The sequence below is a fragment of the Pituophis catenifer genome, unplaced genomic scaffold (assembly GCF_029215685.1).
Source record: "Pituophis catenifer annectens isolate HBS135680 unplaced genomic scaffold, rPitCat1.0.hap2 SCAF_3, whole genome shotgun sequence".
Taxonomy (NCBI): Eukaryota; Metazoa; Chordata; class Lepidosauria; order Squamata; family Colubridae; genus Pituophis; species Pituophis catenifer.
In genome coordinates, this window is record NW_027256883.1 from 25,730,808 (window position 1) to 25,746,237 (window position 15,430).

Consider the following 15,430-nt stretch of genomic DNA (forward strand, 5'->3'; position numbering starts at 1 on the left):
TATAATCTTAATAACCTTATGGTTTAAAAATAAGAATCCTATTTATAGGAGAGAGAACAGATATTTAGTTTAAGAGAATTCCATGCCACAAAAAGATCCTATTAGCAACATATTAATTATGAAACAAATTCAAGTACTAATTGTGTATTTGTTTGTTTGTTTTTATGTTATAGTTACTTCAAAACACTCAACTCAGGCTAAAGTAGGGCATTAAATAAACATAAATTCTTTGTGCAGAGTTAGCACAATTTTATAGCTTTTTTTTCCTTATAAATTCCAGACAAATTCAACGCCTTTGTTTCAGCTCAATACCAATGTCTACAACAAATGTTTACATTTCATTTAAGCAGCTTCTGAAACCCTGCACCACACCCCAGCAACTACATAAAAATTCAATTTGCTGCAAAAGCCGATCACACACCTGTTCAATCATCTGTGTACACTGCCTTTCTTAAAGACGTCATGGTGTATTAGGCAAAACATTTTACTTTAAATGTGTTTTAAAGAAGTGCATTCTCCAATAAATATTTTGATGATTGTGTTTAAATATTGTTTCCAGTTTTAATCCACATTTTTAAAATATCAATCATTAACAGAAAATGTATTGTTACAATTGTTGTATGAAGAAGGTTGTTCTAGGAAAATGAAATATACATCTCTTTCTCACTGACATACACAGTTGAACTAGATTAGGAAAATCTACAGCACCTAAAGATCTGAAGGACAATTATATTCTAGTGAACTAATCAGCCTCAGTATGAATTTAATTTGATTCTTACCATAGAAATTAATACAGGAACTCTATTTCAACAGTTACATGCTAGAGACATTCCCTGAAACCGTTTCTTTTGACATAAGAACTACAATTTGGCTTAACAAAGTCCTAAAATTTTGAAAATATCAGAAACATTAACTTTCCAAAAGTATTTCCCAGCAATATATGATGCCTATTTCTCTGGTAACAGCAGATGTTTACATCCTGATATTAGAGGGAAGTTATACTAACTGACAAAATGGCAAAAAAAAAAAAAAATGTTGGTAGAAGGGAATGAGAAACAATTATCTTTTTTTCTCTCACCAATTTCTCACCATCATCTTCTCATGAATTTATGGGACTTTTTCTTTGATACTTTTTAAATATTTTCTACTCAAGTACAGATACATGCTTCTTATCAATTATGGAATGTATGCATTCATAACATGATGTACATATCCAGTGGTGGGATTCAAGTAATTTAACAACCGGTTCTCTCCCCTAATGATTTCTTTCAACAACCAGTTTGCCAAACTGCTCAGAAAGTTAACAACCGGTTCTCCCGAAGTGGTGTGAACTGGCTAAATCCCACCACTGCACATATCCCATTAAAGTAATCTAAGCAGGCCTGAATAACTTGAAGAATAAAAAGGGCTGACAAATTAGAAATTATTGTGGGCTGCAAAGGAATTGGTGGCACATCAGCCAGCTGTTTGGTGGCTAGTGGAGCTGTGGCAGTGCCGGAACTGGCAGCAGCAGTGAGGCTTGGAAGCCTAGATTTATGGTAATCCCAACCCATGGGCCCCATATTGAGGAGGCTTAATCTAAAGAAGGCTTTTTGTGGGGGAATATAATTTGGAATCATAGGAGGGAGGGATTCTTTCCAGAGGGCAAAGATATAGCAGAGCTTGGAATGTCTGGTGGGCAGGAAGAGAGCAAGGATGGACTTTCCCTAGCAATTCACAGAATATATCTATAGTTTTGCAGATAATCAACTAAATGAATTATTTGAAAAATCTGAAGAGATATGGATTCTTATGGCCAGTAAAGCAATGGGAGTCCTAATTGTTACATCTATGTAGACAAACATATCAGAGCTCTTTAGTATGGCAAGATTCTGTCTCTAAGTGAAAAACAACAATGAGACTATTCAGAAGTAACTCCTTATATTGTTCTTGGTTTATTAGGCCTGATGGTTTTAGAACCAGTGATACTGCATAATATGCAGTATCAATTCAGAAAGGATAGGTGCTAAGTGTAATGAGTATATTTTAGGATTTGGAGTATGTGCGTAAGAGAGTTTGTTTTTTTCTTTTGCTTTCCAAGGACTGGTCCCATGATAGCATGTACATGGCAAATAGCTGCCATGAGAGACTTTTACAAAATGGCTTCCCCATGATCATAGCCACAAGGCACAGAGGTTCTCCCAGATGAACAGGGTGGGATCCTAGGAAGATCCTAAGGTATTGCTATAAATCAGAGGTAGGTTTCAGCAGATTCTGACCAGTTCTGGAGAACCAGTAGCAGAAATTTTGAGTAGTTCGGAGAACCAGTAAATACTACCTCTGACTGGGCCTGCCCCCATCTATTCTCTGCCTCCCGAGACCCAGCTGATCGGAAGGAAATGGGGATTTTGCAGTAACCTTCCCCTGGAGTGGGGAGGGAATGGAGATTTTATAGTAACCTTCCCTTGCCACGCCCACTAAGCCACACCCACCAAGCCACGCCCACAGAACCGGTAGTAAAAAAATTTGAAACCCACCAGTGCTATAAATACATAAAGGTCAATGCACTGCAACATATTGTCCTAATTATTTTTTACTATAATGATACAATAAAGAACTCATGTGGGCAGTGAATATGGTGAGAATTAAGGAAGTGTCTGGGGACACAGTAGTACCACATATACCTGTAACCTGATTTGTCAACTCATTTCTGTCACTATGGAAGCATTTTCCCTATGGTGTTATTCCAGATGGTTGTGGAAGATTCTGATCCATATAGGAATAACTGAGATGATGCAGATTTCAGATTCACATATGACTCAGTAGTATAAGAGTGCATCATAAGGATGAGAACCATAAACTATTTTTGTGTGAGGTAAGCCATGATGATCAAATAACGCGATAACAACAAACTACCATATGTTCAAAGAAGAGCCACAACAATGTTAAAGACAAGTTTCTATGAGGAAAACTGAATGAAGCCTGTATATTTAGCCTGCAGAAGAAACAACTAAGAGGTAATATTTAACTCTTCCAATATGTTGCACATTCTACAAATGTTCCATTAATGTTGGTTATGCTGCAGGAGCAAACAGGAGGGGTAATTAAGAATATATGTCCAGCAAATTATACAATTATATTATGCAATGAAATATTTGCCTCAGTAATTCCAGGAGGCATTGTTCCTTCATCTGCAAATATTACTAGTGCAATTGCTAACTGACAGGATTATGGATGTATTTTGGAACAAACAGATTTCCTTCATGTTATATCTTTCTAATGCTGATATCACAATAAGCGGTTGCCATCTTGCAGGGACCTTCTGCCCTTATAGATACAACACACTGAAGCTATCTCCAGATGATGATAAAGTTGATTCAGATAAATGCTTTTCAGCAAGAGTTGCTTCAGAAGCATTGCATGATCAAAAAGAGGTGATTCTCTTTATCCTACACCCGTGATGACAAACCTATGGCATATGTGCCAGAGGTGGCACGCAGTGCCCTCTCTGATGGCATGTGAGCTGTTGCCCCAATTCAGCTCCGCTGCATATGTGCGTGTGCCTCCCGCCAGCCAGCTGGTCTTCGGGTCTCTGCAGTGCATGCGCAGGAGCGGGGCACATGCGAGGTGTATGTGCACATGTGAGGGGCGTGGGAGGGCGTGGGGCCGTGTGTGCATGCGCAGGGTGGGGCACGTACAGGCAGTGTACGTGCATACGCAGGGATGGGGTGGATGCATGGGCCCCATGCATGCATTGCATTTTGGGGGTTCAGGTGTGCGCACATGCATTTGCACATGCATGCACACTTTGGGTACTTGGTCCGGAAAAGGTTAGCCATCACTGTCCTACACCAACTACACCTAAGGCCAATGTTTTGTTAATCGTGGAAAGTATTACTTCATGATGTGCCATTCCCTAAAGTTATCCTGATGTGCTATTAAAATCCCACTTCAAGTAAATCTTTCATCCCACTTCAAGTTCATCTCAAGTGGAGGAAAATAGGCTAATTGTGTGAATCATTTATACAAATGGAGTACATACAGTAAATGGGTTTTATTTCTCTATGGGAAAGACAAATAGCTATGCTGCTTGAAATGAGGCATATGCCAACTTTATTCTTTGCATCTAGAAAGTCCAAAGTTCATCTTGGGAGACTCTGTGTAAGATTAGGGAAGAGAATTCACTGAAACTATTGAAACACCAAGGCTTTTTTCCCCGCACATCTTCTTAAGCCATAATATTTGCTTTTAAGTTAGTGTGATGCTTGAACCTATGTTTTAGTTTTAGGCACAAATGGAACTATTACGCTTTAATCAACCGTGCATTCCTAAAACCCTGACATGATATTTATCTATATATAATGTAGACAATTTCAAGCTAAATGGCCTGACATTCCTAATAAAGGAGGATATAGTACCTCATGCAGATTTTCAAAATCGCTTCACTGACGTCTGGTACTTAAACAAGACTAATTTAAAACTTCTCAAGATTGGCAATCTTAGACTAGTAAGATCTGAACAACAAACTATCCATTATTAAAATGTCTGTATTTTTAATGGATGTAGATGTATATACTGTCTTTTACTCAAGAGCTTATGGTGGTACACAATTGGCTTTATTTTTTCCCCACGACAGTGCAAAATAATGCCTTAAGTTTTGTTTGCTAAGCAATTCTGCATGTTATGCTACAAAAGATACACATTTTTGACAGGTCTTACCTTTGCCTCTTCATTAACATCCCAAGTGAATGAAACAGCATTATAGGCAATTTCTTCAATATTTCCAATGGTGTTGAAGCTTTCCTTATAATCAGCTGTAACAAACAATAAAAAGATCACAGATGCTTATATAAAATGCAGACATTTGTCCTTCCATTCCAATAGACATGTATATGTATATGTGTATGTTATTGGGTATGTATGTGTGTGTGTGTGTGTGGATAGATAGATAGATAGATAGATAGATAGATAGATAGATAGATAGATAGATTGATAGATAGATAGATAGATAGAGTTATTTTTTAGTACTGCAGTTGTGGCTCAATTTGCCAACACCAACATTTTCTAAACAATACTACAACTATTCTTTAAAGTTGGTAATAAGATACTTGAAAGACTACAGTAACCAAGTTCCCACTTATTAGCCTAATTATGCCAGCCCGATATTAATTTTGGTTGATTGCATTATATTAGCCAATATTTTATTGGGGGAGTTAATTATAGAACAAATAATTGGAGGGGGTTGCCCTGGAAAGTACCGGTATGCAGAATTCAACCATTAATAAAAGACAAAAAAAGAGAGGATTTTTTTCTGAACTGGCACCAATCAACTGTAGGTGTCAACCAAATTTAGCTTTAAATAGTTTTTACAAATCTCACTGAAAAATCTAACAAGAGATGCCAGCTGTCCTTTGTACTTATGTTCTACAAACATTCACTATTGGTGAATAAGTAGAAGGATAAAATCTTCTTACATATTGTCCAGGAGTAGAAAAGAGAGAACATTAAAAAAAAATAGAATAAGTAAAAGAAGCAGAAGAGGCACCACCTGGGGTAGGAGACCTTGGCAAAAATAACACATGCCCTCATCACCACTAAATTAGACTACTGCAATGCTCTATATGTGGCATTTCCTTCCAAGTTTGCAGTTTGCATTATACAGCAGCCCTAGATACTAATGTGTATGATAGCAATTGCAAGCAATAGCACTTAGACTTATATACCGCTTCACAGTGCTTTACAGCCGTCTCTAAGCAGTTTACAGAGTCAGCATATTGCCCTCAACAATCTGGGTCTTCATTTTACCACCCTCGGAAGGATGGAAAACTGAGTCAATCTTGAGCTGGTGAGAATCAAACTACCAAACTGCTGGCAACCGGCAGTCAGCAGAAGTAGCCTGCAGTTCTAACCATTGTGCCACCTCTGCTGTGATAACAGCTACAGCCAAATAAGACCTTCACTGCAGGCACTGCTGTAGCTCTCCTAGTTTCTCTGATATCATTCAAAATATTGGTTTTAACCAGGAGTGAAACCTACTTAACTTCCTTACTGGTTCGGAAGTGCACACGCCGTGTGCACGCGCACACTCGTTCCACTCGCGCATGCATCCCATGTGATTTTGGACAAACAGGTTACTTCCTGGTTAAAACCAGGAAGTAATGATGTCCGGATGAAGCCTCGTGCTGCTGCCGCTACCGGTTCTCCAAACTACCCACCACCGCTGCTACCGCTTTGCCTGAACCAGTGCGAACCGGTAGCATTTCACCCCTGGTTTTAACCTATAAAGTACAACATGGCTTGGCTTCCAGTTAGCTCCAGGTGGAACTAGACTGTCCCGTGTGCTGGTCCAGATTAGAGAGATGCAACAACTCCCTGCATAAAGACACCGTTTTTCTAGAATAGTCCCCATTTTGAAGAAATAACCCCAAGCGGTAGAGCAGTTGTGGTTTGCAAGGCTGTAAAAAAAGGACTTGAGAGTCAATGTTATTGTGGTTAGTTTGGGGTGGTGCTTGTAACTGTTCTTTTCTTTTTCTTTTTAGTTCTATTACTGTTATGCTTTTATTGTTTTTACAGTTTTATTGTTGCATATTCTGAGGCTATTGTACATTTATGGCTTATTTATATTGCCAACCATCAGAAATCACTCCCAATGCAATGGCTTATAGCAAATAAATAAATTGTTCATGGGTTGAAGACGACCTCATCACACCTGGGCAGCTTTCCAAAATGCAGTTTTGTGCCAATCTAGTTTGGCTGGAAGGGGGAAAAACATGAACGTTCTGTATGACTCTTAATCATACTCTAGAGACTGCTGGTTTATTATCTATCATGGGATTAAAACTCATTCTATTCCCTAAGATTCCTTTACATTCATCAAAATAGATTTATAGAAATCTCAAGATTTTAAATAGTGATATAAATGAACTGAATTCAAGGGATTTCTTTAATAATTCTACGGATTCACTTTCAAAACAAATTCATGGGTAATATAAACCCAGAAACCAACTTTTTGGAATGAAAGAATTACAGAATTAAACTAATTTAACTTCATAGAAAAGATCTCATGTAAGCAAAATGTACATTTCTACAATGAGAATGTGAAAAACCTCTGCCCACCCTCTTGTCCCTTCTTCATTTTCTATATAAAAAAAAATGAAACACATACATTCTACTCAGGAGAAGTTTATAAGATTAATATTCCCCATAGCATTTACATGATAGAAATCTCTGACTGACTAAAAAGAAAGAATTTAGGGTAGACTCTTTAGAAAGGCTGGGATGCTGTCTGGACAAGTGAAACTATCTGCTTGGAATGTCGAACACACCGGAGGGCACAGGGATCTGTGGAATTTTCAAATAGACCTGGTTTTCTTTGAGAGGAAGGTTCCCAGATGTCCATGTATCAGATTTTTAATCTAACTAGTAAAAAAAGCAGGGGGAGGGGCACCTTTCACAACACAGAATAATATTACAAAGTTAAGCCACTACTGCAGGACAAGTTAAAAAGATTAGATAAAAGATTAGAAAAAATATCAAGGATCAATGTCGTTAGCATAAAACCATAAATTCTAGTAGGGAGCACACCAGCTCCCCTTCCCTACATCTTCCTCTTCCTCCTATTCTAGCCTTCTTTCTAATATTTATTTATTTATTAGTCCAATTTATATGCCGCCCTTCTCCGTAGACTCAGGGCGGCTTACAATGCATTATAGCAATAGCCTGCATACTTTTTTGTATATAACTGCTTATTAGGGCTTTCAGCCCCCCCCCCCCCCCGCCGCCAAGCGATGTTGTTCTATACAAAGTTGGCTTATTGCCCCCACAATCCGGGTCCTCAATTTACCTACCTCGAAAGGATGGAAGGCTGAGTCAACCTTGAGCCTGGTGAGATTTGAACTTGTACTAATTGCAGGCAGCTGGCAGCTAAGTGCTAGCACTTAACAGCATTTTAGTCCGCTGCACCACCGAGGCTCTTATCTCAGATAGATAATACTATCTGTTCCCCTGGCTTTACTTGCAATACATACCCAATTTATATGGCTGCCCATCTATCCAAAGAAACGTTGGGTAGAGAACAAGCAAAAACAAGGCAAAATAAAAATTTCCATTAAAAGCAAAAACAAACAAAGCAACTCTAGGTCCAATACAATCTCCATAGCTATCCATTATAAGCATCCATGCTAAACTCCTGTTGCTAGCATCCTCCTAGCCCCAATGCTGGGAAAAGACACAATTCTTCATAGCTTTCCAGAAAGCCAATAGAGTCAGGACCATCCCAATTTGGGGATGGGGGGAAGATAGTTTCACTGAGCAAGTACCAAGGTACATGTTCAAGGCCCCCCAGGTAATCCTGTTTCAGCATGGATGTCTGCAGGATGTCCACTCTGCCAGACCTGGAAGGTGGGCAGAGAAGAGATATTAGAGGGCACTAGTCCCAAAGCATGTAGGGCTTTCAAGATGACAGTCAGTACTTTGAATTTCATTCGGAAAACTTACTGGAAGACAGTAAGTCTTCTTTTTGCAGCTGCCAAAAGATAGAGGGACAGAATAGAATAGAATAGAATAGAATAGAATAGAATAGAATAGAATAGAATAGAATAGAATAGAATAGAATAGAATAGAATAGAATAGAATAGAATAATTTATTGGCCAAGTGTGATTGGACACACAAGGAATTTGTCTTTGGTGCATATGCACTCCGTGTACATAAAAGAAAAGATACATTCTTCAAGAATCATAAAGTACAACACTTAATGATAGTCATAGGGTACAAATAAGCAATCAAATCATACTAGGAAACAATCAATATAAATTGTAAGGATACAGCAACAAGTTACAGTCATACAGTCATAAGTGGGAGGAGATGGGTGATAGGAACGCTGAGAAGATTAATAGTAACAGTAATGCAGACTTAGTGAATAGTTTGACAGTATTGAGGAAATTATTTGTTTAGCAGAATGATGGCGTTCAGAAAAAAACTGTTCTTGTGTCTAGTTGTTCTGGTGCTCTATAGCGTCATTTTGAGGGTAGGAGTTGAAACAATTTATGTCCAGGATGTGAGGGGTCTGCAAATATTTTCACAGCCTTCTTTTTGACTCGTGCAGTATACAGGTCCTCAATGGAAGGCAGTGTTGTGGCCCGCCAGCAGCCTGCGCGCTTGTGGCTGATCCTGACGAGGAGGAGGCTGGTGTGATGTTGCGCCAGCAGCCTGTGCAGCCGGCGCTCACGTTGGACAGCGAGAAGGCTGAAGAGGATGCGGTGCCAGAGGCAGAGACTCAGCCAGGGCCTTCAGAACCTCCAGAGGCTCCTTCAAGTGCAGAGAGTGAAGTGGAGGAGCCTCTCCTCAATGCTCGAGCACACAGGGCTGCCAAAAGGCAGGAGTGGCTACTCAGGAGGAGGAGGTCTCCTCGAGAGTAAGGCTTGGGGCTAATTGGCCACTCCCTTAGCCTATTTAAGTCGCACGCAGTTAGCAATTGTTGCTGGAAACAATGTTTAATTATTACGAAGCACATTTTGGAGAGTGAGTTTCTTATCACATCTTGGTTTCTGGGCTGGTTGCCGACCTTTGTCGGACTTTGTTTATTCTTTGTACTTTATAGCAGGCTGATAAGGACATTTGCACTGAAAGCCTGCATTTTGAAAGGGGTCTGTTTGTAATAAACAGAGTTTTTGGAGCTTGGTGTGTGTCACACTCCTTGGGATCCGGAGCTGGAGCAGAACAGGCAGGTTGGTAGTAATTGTTTGGATGAATACACTATTGGATGAATACACTATCACCATCCTAGGCCCACCAGATGTCACTGACAACATATAATTTTGCAAAACTACTTCTACATTCAGCAATATAAACATTAAAAAATTAATCATCTTAAACTGCATTTGCTAATATTAATCTACTAGAGCCTAAGCCTTCTTTAGGACCCTGAGACAACATCCAATTTAGGAATAAATTAAATATATTCTTTGCATGTGGATGCAAATATGTGGACTAAACATGTTCCTTACATGATTCTGTAGGAACAATTTTTTTTAATGGCCTAGAAATAAGAGATGGCAAACTTCTCCTTCATCTCTTGGCATGAAACTTGCAGGGCACAAGTGCCTGTATGGAAGCTCTCTGAGAAGAAAGATGGGACACTTTGCTCAGGAATTTGCAAACTAAAATAATGAAGGTTTCCTGTTAGAAAAACTTCTTTTTTTAAGGCTGTTTACCCCAGATATTGTGCCTTAACAATTGCTCAATATTCATAATAAGCTGATGCAGGTCACTTTTCAGGTTTGACCAGTACCGGTAGTTAAAATATATAATTGGTAACTGAACTGATTTTATCTGATAATGCTGTAAGAAACTTTGATTCCTAATGTTTAGATGCATTTTTCTTTTTACTTGCTTACCATTTTCTTTATTTCAGAAAATAAATATCTATATCTTTTCAAAGACCACAAAAGAAGTTTTGAAAGTTACTTGGGAAATGGATAAATGATTGGCATTTACTATTGAGATACAACCAGTGGTGAAATCCAAATTTTTTTACTACTGGTTCTGTGGGTGTGGCTTGGTGGGCATGGTGTGGCTTGGTGGCCGTGGTTTGGTGGGCGCAGCAGGCGAAGGATACTGCAGAATCTTCATTTCCACCCCACTCTGAGGCCGGCCAGATGGTATTTGCTAGTTCTCTGAACTATTCAAAATTTCTGCTACCAGTTCTCCAAACTGCTCAAAATTTCCACTACCGGTTCTCCAGAACCTGTCAGAACCTGCTGGATTTCACCTCTGGATACAACCCAGTTCATCGGGAAGATACCAGAAGCATTAAAAACTGATATCAAATGCAATATATCTCATGGCCAGGCCAGCTGAAAAGATATATAGGAATATGTGACTGGTTACCATGGTAATGAAAGAGAATAAGTATCTCAGTGGGCAGTTTGGTAACAGAAAACTGAAGAGAAATTCTGGGAAACTAGAATCTGCACTTTTGAATTAACTTTGAACACAAGACTTGCTTATTCTGCTATTTTCACCACAAGTTGTTTTTATAGTACTAGTTCACCTAAAATATTTAACATATAAAATAAATTCAGTTTAGGTTTTGAAGATATAGTCTTTGCTTAGACTGAATACTTACTCTCCCAGAAATATTATACTGTAGTTTTCAAGAGGTGAAAAGGAATTTCCATATTGTAAGTTTGCATCAAGCGTGAAATTTTTTTAGCGCAGCCTTGTTGCATACCAAACCAGACTTTGTTTGCCAATTGGTTATTCCAACTTCAGAATAAAATTTACTCACGGGGCTACTTCATCACTCACCAATGTCCAAGACCCTCTGTTTAGCTGTGTGCTGTCGTGAATGCCAATATTTCCAGTGCTTCAACTGTTCATCCCGGTTTTTATCTTCACTGAATACAACCATGATCACACTCTAGAAAGACCATACAACAATCATCAATTGGTTATAGTCACTAAACCAAAATGCTAAGCAATATAAATATGCACACACACATACATATATTTCACATGGTGTAGCATAATACAGCATTAATGCATAAAAAATTTACAAAACGACAGATAAAATGTCTATCAAAATATAAAACATCAGAGCAGTGAATTATTTTAAAAACCCACAGCATGAGTAATGAGTAAAATTATGTTTAAAACTGAGTTATGTGTGAGTTAAGCCTGGATGGCTAAGCTATGGCTGGATATCTAGATCATTTAGCCACTGGACAGCAGTGCCCTTGTGATGATGCATTTCATGCAGAGATCCAGGGAACCTTCTGAAGAGGCATTCCATCATAATATGATGTAAAGTTTGTGGGACGTTCCCACAATCACAGTCAGGATTATCAACCAGGTCCCATTTACTGTACATTTCCTATATTGGCACCTACCATGGTTGATTTGAATCCAGTTGAGTGCTGACTGGCTGATGCCCTCTGTTTAAAACTCCATCAACCAGTCATGCCTCCGATGCTTTTTGTAATGTACCTTGTTTATCATAAGGCAACCAAGCTCTCATGTCAAGAGAAACAGAGGAAGAAACTCATAAAGGCTAACAACAATTAAGCAATCCTCAATTTACAGAAATGGATTGAAAAAGTCAGTTAAGTCTGTTAAGTCCTATGACCTCCTTACTGCAGATATCCACATCAAAGCATCCCCCAGGCTCTGCTTTTTAAGATCTGTTTGTACATGTCCAGTGAAGCAGAGCCCACCACCTTCCTTGGGGATAAGATTCTTTTACCATATGAATTAATTACACTGGACAAAGAATTCCTTGCTGAATTACCAGCTATCCAGAGTGGTGGATTTCCCACAGTGCCCTAGAGTCATGTCATAATAGGCACATAGTAACACCGAAATGGTGTTTAAATCGAATTGCCTAGTATTTCTCTGAATAGCTAAAAAGAAAAAAAAAAACCTGAAAAAAGTCCCAGTCCTGCCAGCAGACCAAAAATGCAGGCTTCACATGGCATTCAACCAATTCAAATTAGAAACAAGTCTGCCTATTCCCAGACAACAAACCACAATAATTCCTTCTTGTATAACTTGGTAAATGAATGGCAGAATTATGATTGTGGTCTGTGGCTTGCCGTGACCCACATTTCATAATTAGAGCTCTGAACATCTTGAAGAAGTAAAGGAACATCATCAGGGGTGGGCTGGTGGGGGTTCGCAGGGGTTCGGGAGAACCTCTAACTAAGATTCTGTGCAGTTCGGAGAACCCCCAAATCCCACTCCTGGCTGGCCCCACCCACCCTGCCCCTCCCAGGGGTCCCCATGCAGCCCATTTTGGATGCAGGTAAGTGCAGGGCGCGTGCGGAGGCTCGGGGAGGGCAAAAAATGGGCCTACTGGAAGTTTGGGAAGATCAGAAACGGGCCTGTTTCCAGCCTCCAGAACCTGGGGAGGCCGTTTTCGCCCTCCCGAAGGCTCGAGGAAAGCCTCCGGAGCCCAGGAAAAGCAACCCCCCCCCCCACTATGGTACAGGAGGCTGACTAGGCCACACCCACCATGGCCACGCCCACCCAGCAACTGGGCAGAGAACCCCTTGCTAAAATTTTTGAAACTCACCCCTGACCATCATCTTCCATTGAAACTTGCCTGAATTTTAGCATTATCACTTTAGCATCAGATCTTTCTCCAAGTCTCCATACCTTCTGGAATTACTGAATTAACTGATGACAGGGAGATGTGTTTTTCTTTATGGTACCTTATACTCAGAAAAACTTACTTGGTATCAAATATGATGTCTTCTCAATGCCCAATTAAAAATGCATTTTTATTTGCTTGTGTCCCTAGTGTAACTTTTTAACAGGTGGTCTGAAAGCAATACTGGCACAAATAACTTATATCCATACACAAAAATGGCTATAAACTGGGAAAGGATCTCAAAACAGCCCTACTGAACTTTGAAGAGATGCTGTTGTTTTAATACTTTAAGATATGTGGATTTCAACTTCCAGAATTTCTCAGCCAGCCATGCTTGTTGGGGAATTCTGGGAGTTAAAGTCCACATGTCTTAGTTGCCAATTTTGGGTACCCCTGCTTTAAGCTATGGGTTTGAAGGAGCACTTTCCACTAGCTCTAGTAGCTTTTGCGCAATCCTTGTTATCACTTTTTATTTTTTTTTACATAGAAATCTTAAATTGCAAAACAAGACCTTAACATTTCAAAGAAACAGACAATATCTACAATAATTTAGCATTCCAGGACAGGTATCGTGGTGCATGATATTTTGTTTTGAGAATTCAGTTTCAGGTTTCTGATTCACAATCTTTTTGGAGAAGAATGAGCTTAAGCTTCTATTAAGAGATTGGTTGTTATAACTGTATTCAAATTTCAACAGAATGAAAACAAGGACACATATTAAAAGTCTTTAGCCAACCAACATTATTGATTAGTTAGTATACATGCAAGATTAGCCATACCCGGACTTTGCTGATTGGATATCTGAAGCATTTGTTGTCCCCAGCTTCACTCAGTGTTACGGCATAAAACTGCCCTTTGTTTAAGTAAGTCATTGGTCCTTCTCCTTGTTTTTGGCGGAGGGATTTGGTAGCTTCCAAAGTATATCGAAATGTGTTACTATGAAGAAAATAAGAATAAACTTAGAAAAAACATTATTGAGGAAAAGTTGAATAAAGGCCTTAGAATTTTAAATTCATGCCTTAGATTAATGCATTAATTCATATAATTCACTTAGACTTATATACCGCTTCACAGTGCCTTACAGACTTCTCTAAATGGTTTACAGAGTCAGCATATTGCCCCCAACAATCCGGGTCCTCATTTTATCGACCTTGGAAGGATGGAATGTGAGCTGGTAAGAATTGAACTGAATCGAATTAAGCCAGTGAGAATCACTGTAACAGCATTAAGTTATGTCATATAAAAGGCCACACTTGAAAATCCAATCCAGATCAATGGCAACTATTTGGGATTTAGATATGGTCAGCATCTAAAATATACATACACCCAATCCAGACACAATACTGAAATTTATATAAAGTTCCTCGTTTACAGTATGCTCAGCTCACATAAATGCCAAACTTGCTTTTGTAAAAGAAAGAGCTTTCTCAAGACAAACTATACAGCATAGCCAATTTATAACACAGACAGAATGCATCTCTTCCATTTACAACTTTTGCAAAAACTCAGTAGATGGAAAGGATAAAAATTTCACAATTGAAAAAAAATACAAAGAAATTATACATTCCAGTAGCGGATCTTGGACTATTTGTCCCAGGAATACAAGATTTCAAGCACAGCTCTGAGCATATTGGATCAAGGTTAGTTGAAAAATAGAAGAACTACGTAAAAACTCAGATTTTTCACAATAGTCCCACTATAGTTTTGCTGAGAGAGTTTGCTGAACAAAATACATCATATCTCTTCTCATTCAGCTAAAATTTGCATTGAAATAACACTTAATTTCCAATTCTTACAATGGTAATCCTGTCCCTGTGTTTGTTCATATCAAGTACAAGACCCATCTTTGTAGTCAGATCATGTAGTATAACACCACCACCAGGTATGACTACCATCAGAGCCAATGTTTAGGAAGTACGGGTAGTCCTCGACTTAACAACAGTTTAGTGAATGTTCAAAGTTACAACAGCACTGAAAAAGTGACTTACAACCGTTTTTCACCCTTTCAACTGTTGCATGATCAAAATTCAGATGCTTGACAACTGGTTCAGATTTATGACGTTTGAGGTGACTTGGGTCATTTGATCACCTTTTGCGACCTTCTGACAAGCAAAGTCAATGGGAAGCCAGATACCCTTAAAAACTGTGCTACTTAATTAACAACTGCAGTGATTCACTTAACAACTGTGGCAAGAAAGGTCATAAAATGGGGGCAAAATTCACTTAACAAATGTTTCGCTTAGCAACAGAAATGATCAATTATGATCATAAGTCAAGGACTACCTGTTTGAGGATGTTGTTCT

At 39.0% G+C, this 15,430-nt stretch overlaps 1 protein-coding gene across 1 annotated transcript in view; it reads right to left on the reverse strand.

Moving 5' to 3' along the window:
* The window catches only part of GRHL2 (grainyhead like transcription factor 2), a 62,534-nt gene that overhangs the window by 38,774 nt on the left and 8,330 nt on the right, over positions 1 to 15,430 (reverse strand). The window contains exons 5-7 of the mRNA XM_070940980.1: positions 13,907 to 14,063; positions 11,288 to 11,399; positions 4,699 to 4,793 (exon numbers count right to left, since the gene is read on the reverse strand). Of these exons, the coding sequence (XP_070797081.1) occupies positions 4,699 to 4,793; positions 11,288 to 11,399; positions 13,907 to 14,063 (364 nt within the window). The remainder of the gene's footprint in view (positions 1 to 4,698; positions 4,794 to 11,287; positions 11,400 to 13,906; positions 14,064 to 15,430) is intronic.